This window comes from Triplophysa dalaica, chromosome 24 (genome assembly GCF_015846415.1).
Source record: "Triplophysa dalaica isolate WHDGS20190420 chromosome 24, ASM1584641v1, whole genome shotgun sequence".
Taxonomy (NCBI): Eukaryota; Metazoa; Chordata; class Actinopteri; order Cypriniformes; family Nemacheilidae; genus Triplophysa; species Triplophysa dalaica.
The window spans coordinates 7,315,332-7,340,616 of NC_079565.1; the positions used below are offsets into that span (position 1 = coordinate 7,315,332).

The 25,285-nt window shown below is 36.9% G+C and overlaps 5 protein-coding genes across 6 annotated transcripts; 3 read left to right on the forward strand and 2 right to left on the reverse strand.

Annotated features, from left to right (window-relative positions):
- The first annotated feature begins 334 nt into the window (after positions 1-334).
- fam185a (family with sequence similarity 185 member A) lies at positions 335-2,478 on the forward strand. Its single transcript, XM_056740493.1, has 8 exons — positions 335-852; positions 925-1,034; positions 1,152-1,244; positions 1,325-1,463; positions 1,543-1,584; positions 1,673-1,768; positions 1,850-1,984; positions 2,097-2,478. Exons 1-8 carry the CDS (start codon positions 450-452, stop codon positions 2,213-2,215), a joined length of 1,137 nt encoding a protein of 378 aa, XP_056596471.1. The 5' UTR covers positions 335-449; the 3' UTR covers positions 2,216-2,478.
- Positions 2,479-2,611: 133 nt separating this feature from the next.
- Positions 2,612-8,643, reverse strand: fbxl13 (F-box and leucine-rich repeat protein 13). Its single transcript, XM_056740492.1, has 19 exons — positions 8,433-8,643; positions 8,056-8,159; positions 7,443-7,597; positions 7,068-7,177; positions 6,886-6,981; positions 6,712-6,807; positions 6,494-6,629; positions 6,344-6,396; positions 6,169-6,269; positions 5,649-5,778; positions 5,412-5,510; positions 5,212-5,332; positions 4,962-5,124; positions 4,717-4,836; positions 4,506-4,632; positions 4,354-4,437; positions 4,143-4,277; positions 3,869-4,032; positions 2,612-3,713 (listed from the first exon to the last, which is right to left on the reverse strand). Exons 1-19 carry the CDS (start codon positions 8,505-8,507, stop codon positions 3,611-3,613), a joined length of 2,172 nt encoding a protein of 723 aa, XP_056596470.1. The 5' UTR covers positions 8,508-8,643; the 3' UTR covers positions 2,612-3,610.
- Positions 8,602-12,250, forward strand: armc10 (armadillo repeat containing 10). The gene is given in 8 exon segments (XM_056740494.1): positions 8,602-8,658; positions 8,773-9,055; positions 9,058-9,252; positions 9,431-9,576; positions 9,674-9,808; positions 9,881-10,057; positions 10,703-10,774; positions 11,126-12,250. Coding segments are annotated over 7 exon segments (1,038 nt in total). The 5' UTR covers positions 8,602-8,658; positions 8,773-8,994; the 3' UTR covers positions 11,378-12,250.
- Positions 12,251-12,377: 127 nt separating this feature from the next.
- cax2 (cation/H+ exchanger protein 2) lies at positions 12,378-19,808 on the forward strand. Its single transcript, XM_056740559.1, has 20 exons — positions 12,378-12,517; positions 13,296-13,421; positions 13,555-13,655; positions 13,736-13,844; positions 14,109-14,228; positions 14,426-14,487; positions 14,735-14,890; positions 15,714-15,899; positions 16,013-16,112; positions 16,321-16,462; positions 16,543-16,726; positions 16,809-16,908; positions 17,005-17,126; positions 17,208-17,245; positions 17,494-17,606; positions 18,218-18,360; positions 18,438-18,532; positions 18,722-18,800; positions 18,924-19,032; positions 19,147-19,808. Exons 1-20 carry the CDS (start codon positions 12,469-12,471, stop codon positions 19,218-19,220), a joined length of 2,208 nt encoding a protein of 735 aa, XP_056596537.1. The 5' UTR covers positions 12,378-12,468; the 3' UTR covers positions 19,221-19,808.
- A 100-nt stretch (positions 19,809-19,908) lies between these two features.
- Positions 19,909-25,049, reverse strand: parietopsin. 2 transcript variants are annotated; one of them, XM_056740561.1, is made up of 5 exons: positions 24,761-25,049; positions 24,132-24,460; positions 23,778-24,023; positions 23,568-23,705; positions 20,486-20,579 (listed from the first exon to the last, which is right to left on the reverse strand). In XM_056740561.1, the coding sequence occupies exons 1-4, from the start codon at positions 25,047-25,049 to the stop codon at positions 23,574-23,576; spliced, it is 996 nt and encodes a 331-aa protein (XP_056596539.1). In that variant the 3' UTR covers positions 20,486-20,579; positions 23,568-23,573. The 2 variants fall into 2 exon arrangements, with proteins under 2 accessions (XP_056596538.1, XP_056596539.1); XM_056740560.1 differs by lacking the exons at positions 23,568-23,705; positions 23,778-24,023; positions 24,132-24,460; positions 24,761-25,049 and adding an exon at positions 20,757-22,533 and having other exon boundaries at positions 19,909-20,579.
- Positions 25,050-25,285: the final 236 nt, after the last annotated feature.

Genomic DNA, 25,285 nt, shown 5'->3' on the forward strand with positions numbered 1-25,285 from the left:
AAATAATTTGACGTACAAATAGTCATGGGAATTAACAACAATTGCATAGCACAAATAACGTAAAGTCCGACCCCCCAAAATGTGGTTTTAGAACCACAAATGTGCGTCACTATGTCTCACCACACAAAAACGATAGCAATATTTAGTCCGTGGATAAGACGTGGTTAAACTTTATTCATTTTCATGAGGGGTGTATCGATTATTTTACTGTGGTTACAGCATTAGCTCACTTTTTATATACACTTTAATCAAAAAAAGTTGCATGTTCGCAAAACACGTCCCTGTGGACTTCATTTCCCACAAATCAACTCGCACTCTCTTCCGGGTTGTCGTTCGTGCGTGACCTCGTGATATAAACATTTCTCAAGAGCGTTGTACTTGTCGCTGAAAGCTACTGTTTAAGATTAATTTCTACTGAGTTAAGTAAGTTTTAGCACACAACTTTAATCATGTTAATTTGTGCCATTCAGCACCGGTTACGTCACTGTGTTCGAATGGGCTCAGCGCAGAGATGTTCACGACATTTCAAGAGGGCTTTGACGTCTCCAGCTTTCCGCTTGTTTTCATACTCTCCCTCAGTGAATACACCTGTTAAGCAATGGGATTTATCAGTTAATCCTTTCACGAAGATCAAATGTCATTTAGGTTGTAACATATCTATTAAACCACTGGATCCGCATGTCTTTCCTGAGGCGGATCGGGCATTTATTGACGTGCGCGCGACAAACCGGGATCTCGATCTGGACACATTTCATGTTCATTATGATCCTCGAAGCAATGAACTTCAGATTGTATCTCATGATGAGAATAACAGTGACGTCTCTGTTGAACTGACAGCGCCTATTAAATGCGGTAAGGATTATGCATGAGTGAATAAATAAACCAACATCGTCAATGTAAAACCTTGCCTGTCGGTCCCTGCAGATCTCCATATCAAAACAAAGAACAAGGGCAATGTGAAGATTCAAAGGATGGAGAGTGACCTCTGTCACTTGCACACAGAGAAAGGACACTGCATACTACAAGCTGTTAAGGTAATACATGTACATAAACTTGTGAGGTGGTAAATGAGTGTCATATAATCCAAGTTTTATTAAAGAATGTATTTAAGGTTCATATTGTTATTGTGTGTTTATATCTTAATCATTCAGGGCCATGAAATTCTGGTTCACTCCACCGGAGGAAATGTTACCGGATTAAACACCATACATGGGAATGTAGAAATCAGAGCAGCTGGAGACAGTGTAAAATGTGTTAACTTATATATGGAATATATTATGAAATTATTGTCATTTGACTTTAAACTGCATTATTTGTTCTCTAGAATGTTGATATTATGAAAATCCAGGGAACTACTATGAATCTATCTACTGTACATGGGATGCTGAAGGTGAAGGCCATCTATGCTGAATCCACAACAGTGTCCACATCTTCTGGGAATGTCCAGATTGGACATATACATGGTGAGAAAAAATGACATTAGTAGCTCAACTTATGTTACTTGATCTTGATACTTTTTGTGCCGTTGCCGTTGTTTTACAGGTGAAGCTGATATACAGAGTGAAACGGGAAACGTTGTTATTGGTAAATGACCACAAATGTTTGTAGATCATTACTTAAGCTGTAAAAAAAGAACTGAGACATAACCCTAAAGCTGTTGGTTGTGTTTCAGACAGTTCGAGTGGATCTTTGAAGGTGCTTACTGCTGCTGGAAACATTGATGCTTATGTAGGCCATGATGGCACAGCAGAACTTCACGCTTACCAAGGTACCACACATAAACATCAACAACTCTCTTTGTTGTCTGCTTTTGCGTTTGTATTAAGTCCAGCAAATGTTAACTGTGCAGGTACTGTGAGTGTGCGTGTGCCCTCCACTATAAAGACCGGAGTACAGTTGTGCGGAACCTCTGTTGACATTAGTTCAGAGATTGCATGTCAAGAAACTGAACACACTTCATCCGATGGCAAGGCAGCAGTGACTGGTGAGTGAAATCTGCATGAAATTATATCATATTTTCCCATATATTTTTACATGAAACAGGAAATGAAATGTTATAAACATATTCTTAATTCATTGAATCTGTTCTCACGCAGCTCATATGAATGGTGACATGTATGAAGAACGATGGATTAAAGCCACTGCCGATAAAGGTCCCGTCAGCCTGAAAAGCCAGAGCTGGTTTGAGACCCTCAGACTTGGAGCTGAGAACTAAAACATGTACAGAATTGCCTGAAACCAGCTTTAGCACTAATAACTAATTTAAGTTAAGAGGATTCATACTGATGCTTATATCTGTCCACTGTGTATTTATTAAACAGATATATTTACAGACCAAATACAAGAAACAGTTGAAGTTTACTTTCTTTTAGTCAGAATATAAAGGACTCTTTGTTTACATCGAACCACATATAAGATGTTTGTGAGTGTTTCAAACCTTTTCTTTGCAAGGTTCTATTAAATAGAACTTAAATTATAGCAATTGAGTGGCTTAGTGTTTTGTTTTATTTTATTGTATCTTTATGCATCATATGTACAGCAATAAACCACAAATGTGATCCTTTTAACTTATTTAGATTTAGTAACAATATAAATTTAATTATCGATAATACACACTCAATTCCATGAAAATGTCAATGTTGATATGAAAATATAAGGTCATAGTTGGTCAATTTACTATAGTGATGGCACAGATATTCACATTTAGTGCTTAAAATACCGTGTGATGTCTTTAAGTTTTTAAAGCATTTGTTTTATTTTTAGTGCATGATTTGTCATAGTCAGGTAAGTGCCATTTTTAGAATTGTCACATACTACTGGCACATATTCCTCATGAATGGGCACATGAAATTAAGTAGCTATTTTCTGTTCAATGAAGATGCATCCCTTCTCTATTTGTTGGGTATTATTGCTTCAGGTTTGTGTATTTTAATTCACAGAAATCCAACATAGTTAGTTGTCTCCGAAAAACAGTGTCCATTTTGTCACATTTATTTCTGTTCTTTAAAACAGAAAATGTGTGCATAGACTGATATTTTCTGATGTTTAAACAATATCTACAAGGGTTTAGTAAAATAAACAAATGGTTCAGTATATTGTTAACAAATGCATTCTCTTAGCGTTTATATGTCAAATCCATGATGCAAAATGTGACATCCATAACGTTGGAATTGCCCTGGTTTAATACAGTTATGTATGTTTACAGGTAAATACAAGTATTTAATAATAATAATAATAAACACTGTGACCCAGTCTGTGAAAACCAGACAAAAGTCTCTAAATGGTATTCTGAGATAACAAGCACAAAGTTTGATTTCCACCATTATTTTCACTATAATGTTACATGTTTTTTCTCAGTCAATATGATATAAATTTTACTTTTAACAGAGTATTATTTATATTACGTAGGATTGTTTTATGTAGAGAACAGTAAATCACAAAACAATTATGTATGAGACTGCATGCATGTTAAGATATTTTCATTATTTTTATGCCTATAGATTGAGTCTTAAAAGTATCACTTCAAATCTTTAGTTCTAACCAAAATTCATGTGTTTAAATATAAAAAGATCACTTTACAGTTTACAGTGTAACTAGTGGGTTGGGATTCTCAAAATTCCATTTGAGCTGAAGTTATGGTTCCAGTCAACGGGGGGTCGTCATCACTGTGTTTCCATTGTTGGACATGGCATCGCAACTTCAAAGCGGCCTGCCTGAGATGAGAAAGACATGTTTTAAAATTGATCTCAGATTAACCAGAATTTAACAAAATAAACTATATATATCATCTGTTTTCGGTTCATCTATGTACATTGTAATGTTTTGTCAGTATTATTTGTTTCATACTAAATGACACATAGGTAGTTACTTTGAGATGTTCCTGCAGTAAAGCATGTTGACTGAGCGGAGATGTGGACAGCTGCACATCATAAAGGAAGGGGTGTGGTCCGTCAGGAGGGAACAGCCACTCACATCCAGCTCTCTCAGGAAGTGACCCGCTCTTGTGAGATACTTCACTGCTGTATCAGTCATCTGGTGGAGCAAAATAGTAAAGTCTTGTTTTTTTGTCTGTAAACATTTATTCAAAGTTTGGTTATTTAAAGATTGTGTCGTGTGCTGATATGCAGTGATGTATGACTTACTTTAAAGCATCCAGCTATTCTGACTGTGGCAATAGTTTTGCAGAAGAAGGAAAGAGCTTTCATTGCCCGATCAGACAGAGACACACAGTGGCTCACATCCAACAGCTCCAGATGACGACACTGTCTGCAAAACACCTGCACAGAGATCAAAACATGTCACATTAACTTTTCCCAAACAAATCACATGACAGATCCTGGTTAAACGCCAAACCTTTATTCCATTATCTGTGATGAAAGCACACTCAATTGCTGTTAGTTTTCTCAGACTGTGGATGGATCCCAGGGCTGCCAGTCCCTGTGAAAGACACGGTTTTAATGCAAGTAAAATATAAATGAAAATAAAGTATGTGTAAGTAAAGATACCTGGTCATGGATTTTACAGCCTGTGATGTCCAGAGCAATAAGGGAAGCACATTTGTCCAAAAACTCAAACCCATTATCAGACAAGTTATCGCAAAAACACACACTGAGGTGAATCAGACTGTCACATCTGAAAAGGAATTTTACATTTAAGACACAATATCTCAGACAAAACTGCGATTATTTTTAAAAAAGGTCTAGTTAAGGGTTTAACCTCTGAGATATTTTCTTGAGGGACAGGTCAGTTACTCTTGAGCAGTTGGAAAGGTCAAGCTCTCGCATTTTAACCGCACATGGTCCATCAGTAATGTATCGGATTCCTGTATCCGTCACCCTAAATCAGGTTATAAGACACCACATAAATGACAAAGGATGAAAGGCATGTTATAAATGTAACTAAATACTCAAGCATGGGGTGGACGACATACAAAAGCGTAATGGTTCATTGTTTCCTCTTACTTGATACAGCCTGAGATGTTTAGGTTGTGTAGTTTTGTCAGACTTCCTAAAAACTTCAGGCTGTTATCAGTCACGCGGGGACAGTCGCACGCGTGAACCTCGCTGAGTTTTGGAGAACTCCTACACAGTGCCTTCCAGCTGCTGTCTGCTATTCGGTTATTACCTGAAAAACACCGAAATGAAGAACACAATTCCTCTTCCGATACTTTAGACGTCCTTTGTTTCGTTTTGTGTGTTGATGGATACAGACCTTCTATTTGGAACTTGGTGAGACTGGTCACCTCTGCAATAGCTTTGAATGCCACATCAGAGAGATACGGCGAGTCCAATACGGAAATCACTGTCAGCGTACGACATTTAGACACTAATGCCTGAACAAAATAAACACAGCTTGAGAATGTTATCCAATGGAGATTTTCCTGATGTTTTGCGCATATAAATAATAAGTACCTGCACACAGGCATCAGTCAGGGTGGGCAGGTCATCTAACACAATCTCCTGAAGTGAGCCGCAAGCGTCAGCAACATGTGAAAATCCATCTGCAGTTATCTGTATTGTGTATACAATACAAAAATAATGTTTTTTTAATATTCAATACACAAATGTTTCTTTAAGCAGGTTAATGCAGACTTATTGTATTAAGAACACATTTGTAGGTCTTTGTGGTTTGCGTAGGGTTTAACAAACCTGAGAACAGCCAGACAGATCTAGTTGAATAAGTCTATGGCAGCCTTTGCCTGTGGTGAGATTCTGCAGACCTTCATCAGAGATGTTTGTGCAGTATGCAAGATTCAGAGATCGCAGTGTCAGACAGCACCTTTCAACAAATTAATACCAATTTCACATAACAGACATACTCGGAAAGAAACAAAATTGGTAAGAATGTTAAAGTGATTGTTCACCCAAAAAATAAAATTCTGTAATCATTTATTCACCCTCATGTTGTTCAAAACCTCTCTATGATTCTTTCTTCTGTGGAAAAAAGATATTTTGAGAAACGTCTTAGTGGTTTTGCGTCTATACAATGGAAGTCAATGTTGTTTGGCTACAAACATGCTTCAAAATATCTTCTTTTGTGTTTTGCAGGAGAAAGAAAGTCATACAGGTTTGGAATAACTCGAGGGTGAGTCAATGATGACCGAATTACATTTTTGTGTAAACTATCCCTTAAATGAATGCGTATGCAAAAATGTACTGTTGTTTCTACCTTGAAAGGGCTTGTATAGTGGTATTGGTAATATCGGTGAAGGCCAAATTAATATGGAGAAGAGAGTGACATCCCTCCAAAATCATCTTTATAATTTCATCCTATCAAACAAAACATCATTTACGTAACCATTAAAGGTAGCAAAACCTAAACAATGTATTTCAACACCACTTACATTAACATTCGGACATTCACTGAGATTGAGCTCCTGTAGATTTTTGCATTGACCTTTGGAAAAAAGAAAAAGATTCAAAATGAGCATTATATAATATATATAATAAACTGCAAATTTATACAACATTAAGTCTGATCAAAGGACATGTACTGATGCATCTTAAACTCGACCACTGCAACACAGCGCAACCACACAAGTTTACAGAGGTCACATAGACACGATGTGCGCGCAGTAATCTCCCCACAGTCTCATCTGTGATCCAGCAACTCTCAGAGGAGAAGTTCATCTGTGAAAACACACAGAAAATACATTTTCAGGGTGAGACTAAAGCAACTTCGACTGTCATTTTGAAGATTCTTTGCACTGACCTCAGTCCACAGTGAGCTGACCTGAGTGATCGCTTTCCAGGAACGACACACCTGAGCACATCTCAGGAGGTCACCCACACCCAGATTTTGAAAGATCTGTGCCAAACAACTGTGTATTACAGTCTTTGGCAATGAATAATAATAAATAGTAATATAAAATAAAGTAAATGTTACCTTAAGTGAGAGCTTGTTTGGCAACAGTGATAGTCTGTCCTGTCCATCACCCTGTATCTCTGAGCTCAGACTTTTTTGAATATCTCTCTCTAGCTTCTAAATAAACAAATAAAAAACACAAGCTTAATGCTTTTTCAACCTTAGATACAGTACATCTGTGTTAGTTGACGCTTTATTTATACCTTAAAATACTCCTTTAATCTTTTAGCATCTTGCATGGTGAGACGCCAAGCTGTGATGGTGTTTCTGCAGTAAACAGACTTTTGTACTTTTTGTAGTTTCTCTACCGCATCTGGATAAAGAAATAAATAAAGACTTTTTGTTTGACCTTTCCTGTAGCTCAGTGGTAAGAGCATTGCGTCAACAGGTTGTGGGTTCGATTCTTGGGGATTGCACATATCTAAGTATAACTGTTTAGGTTAATGCAATGTAAGTCAATGCGTAAATGTATATGTTTTACAGTTTATTTACATCAAACAAGATGAACAGTGTCAAATTGAATGAACTGTGAATAAATCACGTAATACAGAAAATATAACAATACAAAATCTGTGTACCATTCTGATTCTGTTTGTGATACCGAACCCATGCCGTCCACTTTAAGAGAGACAATCTCATTTTTCTCCGTGTGTGATATCGCTCAGCTTCCTCCATCCTCTCCAGGAGCCTGGCGGCCTCTGTCTTTCTCTTTAAAATATACCTCTTCCAAGCCCTTTAACGTAAAATGAGTCATGAAATTGTTGCAAAAGGATTTTTTTGCTGGTATGTTGTGGCTTCACATCTAATAGTTTAATACACTCACATGAAACACATTTTAGTCAGATTATTTTGATAACAGGAGTAAGCTTTCTCCAGTAATTGGGATATACACTGTAGGAGAAACAGTAGGTTTTAAATGAATGAACTGAATTAAATATATATAACAAAGTAGGATTGGGAATATTTAGGGTATAAAGGAAGTTTACCAGACTGTCTTCTGGATTTCCAAAAATATCATATACAAAGCCTCCTGCCAATGAGGTATTTGTTTATCTTTGTCAATAAATGTATGCTGGAAATTTCAGAAACAATTTATGTTTATAGCAAAGATGCTTATTGCCTTGCTTACTTCAGTTTGAAGCGTATACATGTTTTATCCCAATATCAAAACATATTCCTAAACCCACATACCAGTAAATCTCAAGATCACGATTTTCCAGAATTTCTAAAATCTTTTCCTCTATGAAGTGCAAAGGATCTTCAGGGCATGAAACACATAAACCAGCTAGTAATGCCTGATGATTGAAAAGCAAAACATATAACAAGCACATCATAAATATAACGCTAAATTCATATTCTCTTTATGTATGTAAATTTGTTCTGGGTTACATTTGTATTTTATTTGTTTTATTCAAACATTCACGTTTAGACTAGCTGAACTTTTATTTTGTATTCAGATATGATCACAGGAAGTTAGATAACAACAAATACGGTGTGAAGTACACAGCTCCCTAATATTGGCTGAATAACCAATTAATTCATTAAAATATAATTTATATGTAAATCACCTTGTAAATCTGAGGAAGTGAATGCTTAATAAAGTAGGCTCTTAATGTTGAATCTGCATCTTGTAAAGAAGTCATCGTAAAGAGGTTTAGAAGTGCAGTGATGGTTTAATGATTTAAAGCCCTGAAGTGAATGCAACACAAATCAGTGTTACACTTTCTATCAATATTTACACGTCACGTTGCTTGGTAACCAAAGCTAATGGTTGGTCAGTAAAAATATCCCCAGGTATAGATTTCTTATCTTTTATTATTGTTCTATACATGCTGGTTTTATGAACATAAATATTCTCTAAACACTAAAGAAAAGAACATATATTTAATAATTGAAAACATTTAACAGACGCAAAAACATTCGACATGAATAAACCACTTTTGCTGGCGCTACTGTTGGACAGCGCAAGTGATGCAACTCCGTGAAAGGTTTTTGTTCGGCCACTTGTGCAATACGAGCCAACGTGCGACTGAATAATAAGTGACGGACGGGATCAGTATACTCTGTCTTCTTTGGATCAGTTTGTGAATCTTTATATCTTTGTTTGGAGAAGGACTACGTTTAACATGTATGTTTAAAATCAGAATGGGAGATGACAATGTCATTGCCCGACTCGGCAGTGTGAAGGCTCTGTTGGGATTGTAGCAGGGGCTGGAGCTTCCTATGGCATTTATAAACTAGTGTTTGGTCGTGTAGATGGTAAAGCGAACAGATTAAAGTCTGGTAAAAGTGTTGCTGTACAACCTGGAAGTTTGATGGCTAAAGTGGCCGGATTTAAAGTTGTCAGCAAAACTGATCATTTGGATCCATCTGCAGATACGGACTCAAGTAAGTGTCAAAAAATAAATAAGCTTTCTTGACAGCTTATGACAGAAGTACTGTAGAGTATGGATGAATATCACTCGGCTACCTATTAAGTTAACTTCATTTTGGATTTCCAGGTTCTAGATCCAACTTTAAAGACAAAGATCATGCACTTTTTATTTATTCTGTTTTCTTTTAACAGGTGATGTTCATTCAAGATCTGCTGCAAGCCTGGAACCAAGACATCTGAGTATGCTCCTCTCTTTGCTGCATAGCAGTCCAAACCCAGAAGAACGGCGAAACGTTCTTGTAACCTTAGGAAATGCTGCTGCTTTTACAGTAAACCAGGTTATTAAATCTTTCACTTTGCTTTTAAAGAATGAATCACACTTTTTTTGCTGTTGGTGCTCATGCCTGTATCATATTAATATTTCCATTTCATTAGGATCTTCTGCGAGAATTTGGAGGCCTTCATATTATAGCAAGCTTCCTTTCAGATCCTTCACCTGAGATTAGGGTACAGACTTTGAATGCGCTGAACAACTTAAGTATGAATGTCCATAACCAGGAGCAGTTGAAGGTATTGCTGTACTTTTATGATACTTTTCATCCATGCTTTTCTCCATTTTCAATTATCTCTGTTGTGATTCAGGTGTACATCCCTTCGGTGATGCAGTTGATCGAGATGTCACCTGTGAACTCTGACCTTCAGCTCGCAGCGCTGAGAATACTCACTAATCTATCAGTTACAGATAATCATCAGCATCTGATGAAGAGTTCCTTCACACTTCTCCTGTCGCTACTCGTAGTGAGCAATGAAGTCCTACAGGTAATTTTGGAGCAACATTTGAGCAGTTACAGCGTAATGGATGCGACATTTTGAGTCAAAACTTGAAATATAAATTCTCAGAATATTTTCAATATCTATATATTTAACATCATAGAAATGTCGGTCAATGCACAAGTTTTTTGTTTTAAAATAGGGAAAAACGTATATGTTTTGTCTCTCAAAACAATTCACAATCTTTTTCACAAAAAGTGAGCATGTTTTTGAGAGACAACAAATTTTGTAGGATTTCTGCAAATTAAAATATGCAAACCAGAAGCAATAGTACCCTACTAACTTAATAAAAGGTGTAGCTCTTTATAGAACATGAAATGGTTATTTTATTTCATTTTTCATGTACCCATTTATGAGGGAAATGATCCGTCGTGAATGTGACGATTCCACTATGGATGTGACACTTCACTTACCTGACTATGGAAATTTATGCTTTAAAAACACACAAAAAAACATTAAGCGAGACTTCACATGGTATATAAACCAGAAAAAAATCGGACAAATCAGTATGATGCCTTAGGTAATAACGTAAGGTTCATATTTGTATGGAATTGCCCATTTCTCTAAATTAGAAATGTGTTCTGAATCATTAGATATTTTACATGACCTTGAAGATTTGATCTTTTCCTATAGATCCAGGTCCTGAAGGTTCTAGTAAACCTTTCGTCAAATCCAGATTTGATGGATGATATTGTACAAGCCCAGGTAGGTGAACATATCTCCCATCGAGCATGTTTGTCATCTTTTGATTCATATAAAGTTCATTGCATTTACACATACATAAATATAAATCATTTTTATGACACATGTCCAAGCGACTATCAAATTATACTATTTCCAGTGGTAAAAAAATAAACAACACAAGTATTGATGCGATGATCGAGTTTGATATAAATAAAGTACTTGGTTTCAAGTATCCTACTTTGTCTCATTGCCTTCTGTCGATGCCTGTATCTATTTTAAGGCTGCTTTTCTCATCGCACCAATGATAGTTGATATAGCTGTACTTCAAATTATGTACACACTCACACTATCTGCATTGTTTATCATTCACAGGCACCAGCCTCCTTGATTTTGGTGTTTGACAGCTCCACGAGCACTTCTGTTCTTCTGCGCCTCTTATTTTTTGTGGGGAACCTGCAGGCGTGGAGACCCTCCGAGCAGGTTGCAGAAGCTCTGAGGAGGAGACAGGACTCTCTATACTGCGTTCTGCTGGACGGCTCCTCTCAGCTCCACCGCAGGCTGGCTTTGCTCCTCTCCCACCCAGATGAGGAGGTGAAGGCGCAGGTGGCCAGACTCCTTACGTAACCTCCAGGCTTTACTTTGCGTTTAACTGCCAGGCACTGGATGTATCTCACATAAATGTTAGTCTTGTTTTTCTGTATATAGAAGGTGACACAAGCTTGTTAACCTTCAGAAATGTTCAGTGCACTAAAACCCTATCTTAATTACGTAGTGGATCTGAGATGTTAGCTACTGGATGCTTAGTTTGCTTCCCGTGAATAAGAAATGAACAGGAACGGATGACATCAAGTGGTGGGCTGTACTAAACTATACTTCCTCAGGCATTTTTGCCATGTTGTATTTTGTAATAGCAGACAGTTACCTCAATGGCCTCTTTTGTGACCTTTGAGGTCATCCACTGCCAACTGTTTACTTGCCAAGGGAATGAATGAAACCTGCAAGTATTTTGTTTTGCCACACAAAGTGCTCTGAATACCCATCAGATCTCTCTGCATGTTTTAGGAACGCTTTGGATATGCCTTAAAAATGTAAATCATTCTTTAGAAATGCGTAATACAAGTTTACCTGGGAAGAGAATGCAATCTGATGAGGCACATATACAGTATTTACTGTATATACAGTTGTATTATGTAGTATTTACATATATACTGTTATACTGTCATAAACTGTAGTTATGAACCAGGAAGCCTATTTTTACAAAATCTAGCCAAGTTGATAGCATTGTTGGTACTGTGACTTTATTTCCTATGCTTGAAGGGAGTTTTACAAGGCCAGAATAATTTAATTTAAAATATTTTGTTTCATACTCTAATAAATTATACAATATAATTGTTGCTCCTATGGGTGGATGCAGAATGAGGTGTGGGCTTTATTTTGAAATGCTTAATGTATATCAACTTTGCGAAAATCCCTTAAAATAAATATTTAATTTTCTAAGCCATCAGTCTTGACTCAATTCGTGCACGCTAAAAATAATCGTAAAGAGAAACGAAACGGCCGCACGCGTATTGTTTTGATTCGTAGGGGAGAGGACTACACTTCCCACAAGTCTTTGCGCGTCACTCGCCGCAAAGTGCGTTTGAATCACATGAGGTTTATTATTGAAAAGTCGTATTGGAGAGTTGGCAAGGCATGACAGAAGAGAATGAGCTGAAATGACAACGAATGCAGACACGAGACGGAGGAAACTCGGCGGAGACGCAGGTAAACAGATGCGTTTTTATAACGCAGACTGCTGGATGTCAACTGTTGATGCAATGCGCCATATGGACGTATTGCTTACATTGCAATGCATTATGTACAGTAGCTAGCGGCTATAATTTAATTGACGATAAACCAACCCTGGATTCCACATTAACTGCAGTTATACAAACATTAAATCACGCGAATTATATTATAGATCAAGAAACATTTGCTTTAGTGAAATTGGCTGTCAAGTCAACTTCTCTGTTCTGGGACCGCAGTCCACACTTCTCTAATAACTGTAGCCTACATTATTTCCTCTCGGTGGGTTTCATATCTGGCTATATCTCAGTTAAACATCTGTAGTTGAATAAAAATACTTTTAATTTAAATAACTAAATAAAGTGTCATTCGAAAAGTGTCATTTATGCAAGATGCCAAAAAACTGTTATGGGATAAACAACGTTTAGCAATGTTTCCATGAGGTCCCTGCTGAGATCTGTCAAGGGCTGAAGTCCATTAGGATTCAAGTAAAGTACACCTCTAAAATATCTTCAGATTTCTAAAACTTCAAATATTAACGTTGAATAATATTATTAAAATATAAAAAGGCAAGTTAAAATCATCATACATTTCTATAAATTAAAAAAAAAAAATCCTTTACTGTCTGATGATGGATGTCTAATGTGAAGTCTGACGTCATGTCTGCGTTGTGATTGGTTGATCACATTGACTGGTTTGCATTTTATAGGTTATGGTTACACTTATATTTGAAACCCCATTAAATCTCTTTCCTCAGATCCATCAGAGGATCACAATGGTGTTGGAGGTAGTTTCCCAGGCTGTGAGAGGGTTTGTGCAGATGCTGTTGACGGGCGCAATGCACTGCAAAGCAGCTCCTTCACACCGAAACACCCCACAACAAGTGAGATCCCAAATGCACGACACATAAATGCCATGTTTTACTCTTGCTATATCCACTATCCTCTATATCCAGTGTATACATCTTTACTTTGACGTCTAATATGGTGTTATAATAATTCAACCTCTTTGTTTAGAATGCAGTCTCGATGGTGAAATATGCGACGAGAACCCATGCAAGACCACAATAAGTGCAGAAAATGAAGTAGAAGCCCAAAAGCTTGCAAATAATTATAAGGTAAATGGGGGACCTAGAAGATACACGTCATCCAGATCCTGTTTGTTGTAATACGTGTGTACACTTGTGTATTTGTTTAGTTTGGATTCAGGAAATGGAAAAGTCATGTGACGGAGCGGCCGTTTGAGGACAGATCTGATGTTGTGAAGGAGCTTTACTCTGAGCTGAACGTTATTAAACCCATCTCAGGTCAGATCAAGTTTCTCTTTCCCTGTATTACAGGTACACACCAACTCAGACTCTTTGATATTATATTTTATATTACTTTTATGGATATCAATATTTTTATTGTATTACAATTATAAAGATACAAAATATTGATTATTGACTATGTAACTCAAAGCAATCTTTTATCTCAAAAAGGAAATTACAATAACAAGAGAAATGCATCTGTACTTGGTTTCCACTTCATTGTAGTTTGATCTCTAGTTTCTTTCTTTTCTTGGGTTTAAGCGGGTTCATTGTTCACTGCTGGTAATTTATTCTACGTGTTCCTGTTTGGCTGGTGGATCTCTCTGGTTTATGTTGTTGTTGGACTCCTAATGTTCCTCACAGTTATAGGAATCCCCTATGGTAAGTTTTTCCTGGTTAGTTTCTGTACCTCTACTGGTCAGGAATAGTATTTATCTCACAAGCATGGAAAACACAGATTGATCAAATTTGCCAAAAAATTCACTACAAGCTTGTTTAGATCTAACACTGACATTTTTAAAGTGGCGTAAAATATATTGTGCCATCTCTCAATGACAGAAGTCGCATTTCTCTTTCAGCGAAACTCTGCTGGAGGTTGTCCTGCTATTTTCTGTGGCCGTTTGGAAAAGCAATCGAAAAGGTTGCATTTCTTTGTGTATCTAAATGCAATTTTTATGCTTGACCTCACAGTGCTGTCATCACAGTCCTTATGATCTTCATGCGCATTGTATCTTTAAACTGGCCTTTATTTTCCTGTTTAGAAAATTCTCGCATCTGCCACCATGAAAATGAGGCAAATGCTGCTTTCATAAAAGGCCTTTTGACAGATTGTGTGTGAGGTTTGAAGCTCTTTAAAATGATGTCGAACAAAATTTTGTTGTTTTCAGATCAACCTCTCAGTGCCAACGTACAGTGTAATGATATTCCAGGATGGATATCTAGAGGAAGAAGAGAATGGAAAGACTTCTCCTCTTTTACTGCCCACACCTGTGGAGGATCCGATAGAAGAAACAACAGGAAGTCCTCAAGATGACCGCTATTGGGTAAGACCACGGTTATTTAGTTTAGTAATTTAAAATGCCTTTTTATTGAAATCAAATAAAATGTTGACCTAAAAAAATTAGAAAGGCATAACTAAAGGAAAAATTTTAATGTTGCCTCAGAAATAAACTGAAAGAAGGTCAAAGCACAAAAATTATAATAATTAACAAAAATAAAAATGTATTAAACTTATAATTAAACTTAGTCAACATAAAAAATAAACAAATAAATTATAAAATGACAAAAGCGTACCCCAAAACTGCTAATACTTAAAATTAACATGAAAACAAAAATAAAAAGCTACTTTTGTATATGAAAATAAAATAAAAGCTATAATATTTATAGGTAAGACATATTGTACAATTTTATGAATTATCATTGCCCAAAATGAATTGTATACATAATAAACTCCAACCAAATATAATTTAATGTAATTTATAAACAGTTGTTGCCTTCTTTAATAAAATAAGGTTTACCTTATTTAGATATTTCTAATGAATGTAAATAATATAACAAACCAAAAGAAGGGGAATCCAATTACTTTAGACATGTAGTGTATTTGTGTATACTTAAAACTTTATCATTTTTATATAGTTGTTGTAGTTTTTATATTTTATACATACATTCGTTTTAAGCTTACATGGTAAACAAAGGAAATTAAAAAGCAAATGCATACATTTAGTTGATAAGAGACTTGAGGCCATAAGTCACCAAGAAATATGTGTATAGCTACTGTGCTCTAATGTTGTCCATGAATTAAATAATAATTCAATTAAATAGTAATTAAATAATTATAATCAAACAATGGATTGCTTTTCATTTCAGTGCCATGTGAGCACATACGTGTGGCTCTTGGTTGGTTACCCTTTCCTGGCCCTCACACACTTTTTAGTGTGCTTGATCTCCTGGCTGCTGGTTTTCACCATCCCTGTGGCCAAAATGAGTGCCAAAACATTACACAGCATCCTTTTCACACCCCCAGAATACATTCATATCAGCAAAGCGACAGAGGTGAGAGAACCAAAAATCGATCAGTCAAATAGTATCTGTGTTTGGAAACCTTTGATTCACTTCACTTGATAAAATTGATAAATTATTGTTGTTTTATATTCATTGAACTGTAGGTTCAGGAACAGGAGAGAGAAGTGATTCTGTGCTGCTATCACGCAGTGAACCTCTATTACTATAAATACACAGTGGATGGAATCAATGTTTTTGCTGTTAGTATCCTCGTAAAAAAACATACAAATGTATTTAATTAAATTAAATATTTTATTTTAAATTATATTAATTATTTGAAATTAAATTATTAATTTTATTCTATTGTTAATTCATGTTAGTTATTGCAATATGATGTCTACATTATGTACAACCTTATAGAAACTTATTTTTTTAATTAATATAATAATTTCCTTATCTGGCACTACTTCAGATCTCTTACCATTAGTTATAGTGTCTCTAGTCATTGGTTATGTCGACCAAACAAACCAATTTGCTAGTTCTGAATTCAAGTTTGCCACAGCCATCAGCTCTATCATTCCTTTGTCTTATTACATTGGCATGGGCATTGCAAGGTGAGCACATAAACCATTTCAACAAATGACATTGAATGCAAATTCATGCACTATCCAACTCTTACGATCTCTATTCTCAGTATATCCGCTCAGAGTAACTTTGCTGTCGGGGCCGTGGTAAATGCAACATTCGGCTCCATCACAGAGTTGACCTTTTACATCACAGCCTTGCTCAGAGGTCATCGCCAGAAAAACACCTGCCTGCAAGAGATGGTGAAGGCGGCTCTTACCGGGACCCTGCTGGGCTGCATTCTTTTTATACCAGTATGTGATCTGTTACCCATGATGCTTTTAGCAGATGACTTCAAAGACTGCAAAGTGTGCATTATATTTCTCTGTTTCTCAGGGGATATGTATGATAATCGGAGGCATCAAGCACAGTGAACAGAGGTTTAACAGCCGCTCGGCAGGGGTCAGCTCCTCTCTGCTCTTTATATCAATAGGGGGTAAGATGTCAATTACGGTGTGGCGTACTGGTTGTTAATTGTGGTGCAAGTTTTCCATCTTGAGAGTTGTTTATTTCACCCGCGGTCTGTATCTAGGAGTGTTTGCTCCCACTCTCTTCTCTAAAGCTTATGGGAATCTTGTATGTGAGGACTGTACCAACTCTACAGGGACCAACAGCACTGGATCCTTCACATGCAGACACTGCCACTATGATCTGGTGAGATTTCAAACAATCTTACAACACAAAAAAAACAATTTCAAGTGACAAATTTTCAACTTGTTGTTTTTTTCAAAATAGAGTGAAAATAACTACAGTCTGTTTCACAGTCACATTGAGTAAGTTAAGTTTTCTTTTCATTTTTCTGTATTCATGGGACATTAGATTTCTGTATTGTCATTGCATGACACACACAATGATATTCAAGTGCACTTTTCAAAACAGTACTTGGTATACTTAAAAATATTTTGTACTTTTATTGTTTATATGCAACATTCACTCAATGTAAACATATGTAAAAATGAATAGATTCCATTTTAAAGTATGTTAGTATGTTTGTTAATAAATATTTTTGGTATGTTTTCAGGCCTCTGGTGTACACAGTGTGTGTTCTCCTGTCTGTGTCTTATATCATCGGCCTCATCTTCACTCTTAAAACTCATTCACACATTTATGACATTCAAGTTGGTGATGGAACTGGTAAGTTTGTTAAATGCTGTATTAAAAATCCTTTTATACAAAAAAACTTAATGTTTTGCCAATGTTCGCATTCCTTGGCGATTAAGTTCATGCTGTTCCATTTGAGCTACAGGAACAACAAGTAGTTTTTTAGTGTATTTGTACAAAAACACAATCAAAAGTATCTTTTGTTTCGGTATGTGCAGAAATGTAAAATCCTTTAAAGCGATAGTTCACTCAAAAATGAAAATTCTGTCATTATTTACCCTCATGTATTCATTTCTAACTTGTATGACTTGCTTTCTTCTGCAGATCACACAATAAGATATTTTGAAGAATGTTAGTAACCGAACAACAGTGGTACCCATTGACTTCCATTGGATTTGTGTCAATACAATAGAAGTGAATGTGCACCGCAATGGTTCGGTTGGTAGTAAATGATGACAGAATGTCTTATATCCATATACAAACATCACGTCACTTAAGTTTTCAAAATATAAACATCTAGACATGTGCCTGCCTTGTACGCATACAAGTTATGATAATCATTACAGTAATTTCAGAATAACTGAAGTCAGTGGGAGGTCCACACCATGATATAACACCTGACGTGTGTGTGTGTGTGTGTGTAGCAGGTCACCTGGGAGCATCCGTACATTGGTCCCGCTGGAGATCTCTACTCATCCTGATTGTCGCAACAGCGCTGATGTCTGCGTGTGCTGATCTGACCACAGAACACATTCAGCCAATCCTCAGTTACTCTTCTATATCTCAGGTTTACACTCCTTACACAGTCACAGGAGTACAGTAAATTATGAATTCGACATAGTCTGATTTTTCTCTTTATATCAGTATTTCATAGGTGTGACAATTTTAGCCATGGTTCCCGAAATACCAGAAATCGTCAATGGAATCCAGTTTGCTCTTCAGAATAAAATCAGTTTAAGGTCAGATTTCTTTTCAGATCTGTAGCCAATCAATTTAAGAGATTAAAGTGAAGGTTTAGATTCTGTTTTGGTTTGCTATGCTTTAAGTTTGTTACACTTCTCTGAACTGGTTGCTTGTTTGTTTTGTGTGGACTATATGTGTAGACACACTATGTGGCCTTACTTGTGCTACATGTTTTCATTTCCTAGTTTCGAGGTTGGAAGATGCATCGCCGTGCAAGTGTGTATGATTCAGATCCCCCTTTTGGTTTTATTCAACATTTTTTATGTGAGTTGATTTAATAATTGATATTAACCAATTCTTAGTCATTGAAATTGCGATTGATCAAATATTTGCATTTATTTATACTAAAATATTTCTTCAGTACTTTGTTTATTGTTTCTGGAACAGGATGTTGGATTTGTACTCCTCTTCAGTGACCTGCACCTGTGGGCCAGCATCTTTAGCGTCCTTCTTGTCAACTATATTTTTATGGATGGAAAATCTGATTACTTTCAAGGTAAAAGCGAAACTTTTGAAAATGTAAAGAAATGCTATTTATTAATCCATATGGCTGCTCAGTTCATTTCACTGAAGTTTGTAAAATTGTCTTTTGTATATGTTGTATAACCAGGTACTGCTCTGGTGGGGGTGTATCTTATCCTGCTTGCAATGTATTTCTTTGCACCCTCTCCTCCCGGATGCTGAGAGGAACAAGCATTTACTTTTCTGCATTTAATGTTTTCAGTTTTAGTATAAAACAAATATGATTGATTGAAGTGTTATCAGTACTCTATAAATGTCACACTGCTTTATTAACAATTCATCCTTGAGATCATCAATGACAGATGTTTTTAACAAGGACTGGACCTAATTCAGCACTTTAATACTGTATGTTTAGTATAAATTAAGGTACAAAGGAATGGTGGAGACCATGAAAATGAGATGCACTATAAATTATGTATTTTTGACTCCACAAAAACGCTGTATGTGTTAAAGCTGTATTTTATTATGAAAGGCGTTAGTCATTTTGCAAAAAAAATCAGTTTTAGTTCTAGTCTCTAACTTATGGTTTATCATTACTTTTACTTCATGTATTTTAAATCATACAATCAGGGTCATCATAGAAATGCCATTTTGAAGATGAATAATTTTTATTGTGATCAGATTTGTACCTACAGTATTGCATTGTCTGTATGTTTCTCACTGTTTATTTTATTTAATGAATGTATGTGGGCCTCTGTATGTGTACAGAATTTGTTGCACTGTATTGCAAATATAACTATTTAAACATGACTATTTTCTGCATGTCTCGGTAAGAAAAGCATTTCGGATGAATCTTGTTTTTTTTACAAATTATAATTTGGCAGGTGAAGCAAGAAAGACAAAGCAATTGGGTTACAGTACATTAGTTCTAGCATTTTGGACTTTAGGGTTTTCGCTGGTACCTTATATCTAAATTTGCATTATATGCTGTATGCTATAACTGCTATCTTCAGCTCTTTTTATTTTCTATCTTACTCTAAGTAAAAAAAAGAGGTTAGAACCTGAGGTTGAGGTTGGTTAACCACAGCAGTACTGTATGGACATATCACAATACATAAATAGAAATGAATATATATAAAACAAACACCAGAATGCACTGTTTTTACATTATTGAAATGAGTTTTTTAGAGGATGAAGGTGCATATTGTCATACAATGATTTAAATGTTTTCGGTTTCATTACATTTGTCAAACTAAAGTCTAAAGCAGGTAATAACAACAACATATATTGTAAAGTATACATAAAAAATGTCCAGGGTGCCAAAATGAACAGCTTACAAAAATATTCAATCAATCAATTAACAAATTTGATTGAAAAGTGTGTGGCATAGTTGGATCAAACATCATACACAACACTATAAAACCTCTATGAACTTGTAAAAAATGCTTTCCATTTAGTCTTCAGATTGTAAAACTCTGTGCGAAACTGAGGGTTGACCGCTGCGTAGATGATTGGGTTGGTAAAGGATGTCATGCAGACCACAGATACGGTTAATATTTCCAGCTGTCGAGAAACCTTCGCCTGAAACACATTAAATGCAAGAGTGTAAAAACCTGGGTGTAAATTTTATAATCGATAAACCTCTGAAATTTAACAGAGGTGTGAATTCTTGTGCCTATAAACAGCAGTGCCCCTATAAGAAATGTCCTTTAGAAAAAACACCAGTTCATCATGGGCACATGATACCCTGAGACTCACTGTGTGATTGTTGTTCTGGTAGAAGAACTGATTCAAGACCACCGTCGCAATGAGTGGGATCCAAAATATAAGGAAGGTAAATATGATGTATCCAGAGCGCTTGGCCAGCTTGCTCTCCTTCTTAGCGTTCCCCCGTTCCCTTTGAGCAGGGGATGGCATCAGGCAGACGGCCCCCGCCATATCTTCCTGTTGTGGAGCTGTCACGATCTGGGCATCTGCATTTGACGCTGGAGATGTTTCCGCTGTCTCCTGCGGAGCGTTTGAATCCACTGCACCTTCATTTAGTGATGATTGAGAAGATTCTATTGATGGGTTTTGGTGCTCAGGTGTATCTGCTGTGTCCCCCTCTTCTTCATGAGTTGGTGATGGAGTTTTTCCAGCAGGATCTGCATCCCCTTCTGCATTTGATAATGACGTTTCTGCAGCTGTGTTTTTGTGTTTTTTTGATTTGATGTCACTTTCTTCATTTGTGGATGTTCCAGAAACATCTCCATCGGCATTTTTGAAGCTTACTGTATCGTCTTTTCCGTTAGTTGGTGATGGAGATGTTTCTGCAGCATTTTCTTGCAAGTTCACAAGACCCTCTGGATCTATAATTTCAGATGCTTCGTTGGGAAGTTCATCAATAAAAGTCACTTTTGTTTCTTTGGATTTTTCAAACTCACAATCAAGTTTATTCATATCTGATGGGTCGATCGAGGTTTCGGTTCTTGCGAAACCTGTGTGGAAATGTTCTGCCTTCATCTCAGGCTCCCTTTCATGTGGCTTTAAATCTACATGCTTTTCTTGTTCGATCTTACTATTTGTCTTTGTTTCTTCGTCCTTCTGTTTCGTTTTATCTTCCTTCTTATCAGGAGGAGGACAAGACCCCTGGTCAAAAATTTTCCTGCTGTGCGCTCTCACCAAAAGAAATATGCGCGCGTAAAACCCAACGATGACAGTCAAACACACGCACCAGACGGGAGTTAAAATATAAAATCCAAAAGTGTCATACGAGTCCAAAGTCTCCACGCGCAAACCCCTGCACCTGACGTACACAGGCGAGTCCTTGGCGAATATTACGCACAGGACGGATATGGAGACGGGAACGACCCAGGTCAACATAATAGACACCGTTATCCGTTTCCGACGCTCGGCGTTTCTGAACGGATGCGCGACGGCTTGATATCTCTCGGCGCTGATGCATGCCAACGTGAACAACTGCACGCAACAAATGAGAGAAAATGACGCAATTTGCGCGCTGCAGAAAACGATCCCCAAGTCGCTTGCATTGCGAACGCTCAAAACGATTGCGAGGAGAAACGGGCAGTCAACCGCGCATCGCAAGATGTCAATAACAGCCAGATTCACCAGAAGCGCGTTGTTGGACGTCTGGAGCGACTTTTGACGGTACACAGCCCACGTCACAAAGAAGTTCGCGAGAATTCCTACGTGCAGAGTTACAAGCAAAACCAGACAGTTGGCAAACGCAAACGCAACTTCTAAAGTGTCTTGAGATGCGTTATTCACTTGTCCCCAAAATCCAGTGAAATTACTGTTCATTTCCAATCGAGTAACACAGAACTGGGAATTAAATCCATGTCTTTTTTGAATCCATAAGTGAACTCACTCCATTGCTGGTCCTCTATATTTGAGAGCATCAAGTAATAAACCCCTTTTTAACCCTCGTGACATCACTGTGGCTCTCGGTTGTTTGCGTTTTGCAATTAACACCCTGCAGGGTTCCTGGTCACCGGGGATTTTTTGTGTTTTATCAGACAATTTGCTGCTTCCTGGATGTCATATCCAGAAATGAACTGTACTGGGGTGTGTGATTTCAATTATTTTGTCCCCTTTATTAATGCCACGAGGTTATTTTATTGTTTATTTGAGATAGTAAGATGATGTATGGGTTGGCTTTTGACAGTCAATATTTTAGACACTTGTTCTATTTAATAATCTAACTAATTTCTAATTCTGCGAAAATTAGTATGCTTAGACTGTGCAAAAGCACCGATCTTTACGGCTGTTTTTAAACTCTGGTTGTCATAGCGACGAGTAACCTCATTACCTTAATTATTATTAACCTAAAGATTAATTTTGGAAAGATGTCGGATGTCATATGTCTCTCACAGTTTTAAATCTAGGATTAAAACCTTCACACCTCTTTAGGAGACCCTGATCTTTTTAGTCAATGCTATGGATCATTATTTGTTTCATCGGACGCACGAGCCTGCAAAGTTAACTTCCGGTCTGTGTTTGGTTGTAATTTAACAATTTATGTTATATTTAATATATATTTATATTTATACAATTGTATTAATATTGTATTGTATATTCATTTTATTAAATTATATTAAAACTACTCAAGTTATAGATTATTTGGGCCACATAACATTTGTTTATGTTGTCGCTGCTGCTGAATAAAAATAGTACACATAGAAAATCTTTTCAGCTGATAATATTAAAATATTCATGCATTTTGTATCTATAGTTGGGATTAAGATTTTTTTGTTATAAACAACTGAAATTTGACCAAACTGCCCGTAATGTAAAACCATACACATGCACTGGCTTAAAATAAAATATATAATACGCTCACACAAAAATAAAATAACAATAATTTATTCACCCATATGTCATTCAAAACTTCTATATCACTCAAGATATTTTGAGAAATGTCTCTGTGGTTTTGTGTCCAAGGAAGTTAATGGTGGTCGATGTTCTTTGGTTATGAGCCTTCTTCAAAATATCTTTATTTTTCAGCAGGAAAATGTCATACAGGTTTGGAATGACATGATGATGAATAAAAGTTGAAAGAATTTGACAGACCTCAGATTAGACTGGTTTTATCTTGCTGCTTGCGCTTGTTGGACAGCTCCTCTGAGATGAGCACATGTTTAGACCATCTGTAGTGCCACGGGGAATATATCGACCACAGGACAGGATTTCCAGAGAGGACTCCCGGAACTGAACGATGATAAACATCAAATATCGTAAGTGCTATAATTACTTTAAAAAGGCAAAATAAACAGTACACACCCGTTTGTTGGTCAGAAAGTAGATAATAGGATTGTAGACAGGACTGGTCTTGGCAAAATACATAGGCATGGTGGCCACCAGAGGTGGGATGTAAATTTCTGGATCCACAACTACAACCACAGAGATGACAGTGTAAGGCACCCAGCAGATGAAGAAGGCGATGATCATAGCCAAAACCATTCGGGATGCATGTTCGTTGTCGTCCTCACAGTTCTTCCCACCTTGAAGCTCGATGTTTTTGTTTATCTAAGGGACGAAGAGACAAGCTGCTACTATATTTTGACTTCAATTTGACTTCAGTGAAACAAACTAACAAAATATTAATGCTCAAGTCAACACAGAACAGTCCCCTACCTTCTTCAAGGAGATAAGGACATTGGTGTAGCAGTATATGATGATAACTGTGGGTAGGATGAAGCATAGAAGCATGTAGAAGATGAGGTAGCTGTAATTATTCCAGGACCTCTCCCCCCAATGTAAGGAGCAGGACGTCTGGACGCCTTCCGGCCCATACGAGCTCCAGCCCAGCAGTGGGACGGCGGCCCAGAAGAGGCAATAAAGCCAGACAAACAGCAGTCCCATGCAGCTCCGACGAATATTCAGCTTGTAGCCCGCCATGGGCTTGCAGACAGCATTGTAACGCTCGTACGCAAGTAATGTGATAGTGCATAGAGACACCACACCTAGAAAACAAAAGAAAACATTTTGAGATGTCTCTACAATTGAAGGGGAGTCGGGGAGGGGAGTTGTTTGGTAACAAACATTCTTCAAAATATCTTCTTTTGTGTTCTGCAGAAGAAAGAAAGTCATACAGGTTTGGAATGACATGAGGGTGAATAAATGATAAGGATTTTCATTATGGGTGAACTGTCCCTTTAAGAGAACCGCTTAAGAGGAAAGTCGTACAAGTTTAAAACGTTTGACTGTAAGGTTGTCTTTAAACAATAGTTACACTAAACTTGACCAAAAAAAGTTGTACTCACCAAAATAGTTCACAGCAAAACCCTGAAATACACAGAACGCCTCCCCTAAAAAGAACCATCCTTCATAATTTGTGACGGTGACGATCGCAGAGCCGCACGCGGCGATCATAAGATCAGAGAATGCGAGGCTGAGAATAAAAACGTTCATCGCATTGAGAAAATGAACATTTTTAAGCATTACGGTGATCACCAATGAATTATTAAACACAGAAAGCAATGTGTTTATAAACATGAGGTACGAAAGTATGCTGTAGCCCACACGCGGGAAAATGGTAGGCTGTAGCGTCATTGACGTAACGTTGTCAGCCGGAGTGACGCTGTCCATGATAGAAACTGAAGACTGGAGAGTCAGACAGCAGCAGTGGGTTTTAAGATGCTCGGTCTGTCATATTATGGGCTTTAAATTAAGGTATTAGATATTGGGTACATTTAATACCAGATTTTATTTCTTCATGCCAGTAAAATGCTTTGGTGTAATGTGAAGCACCTGCTCACCCATTTCTTCATCTTATTTACAAGCCATTT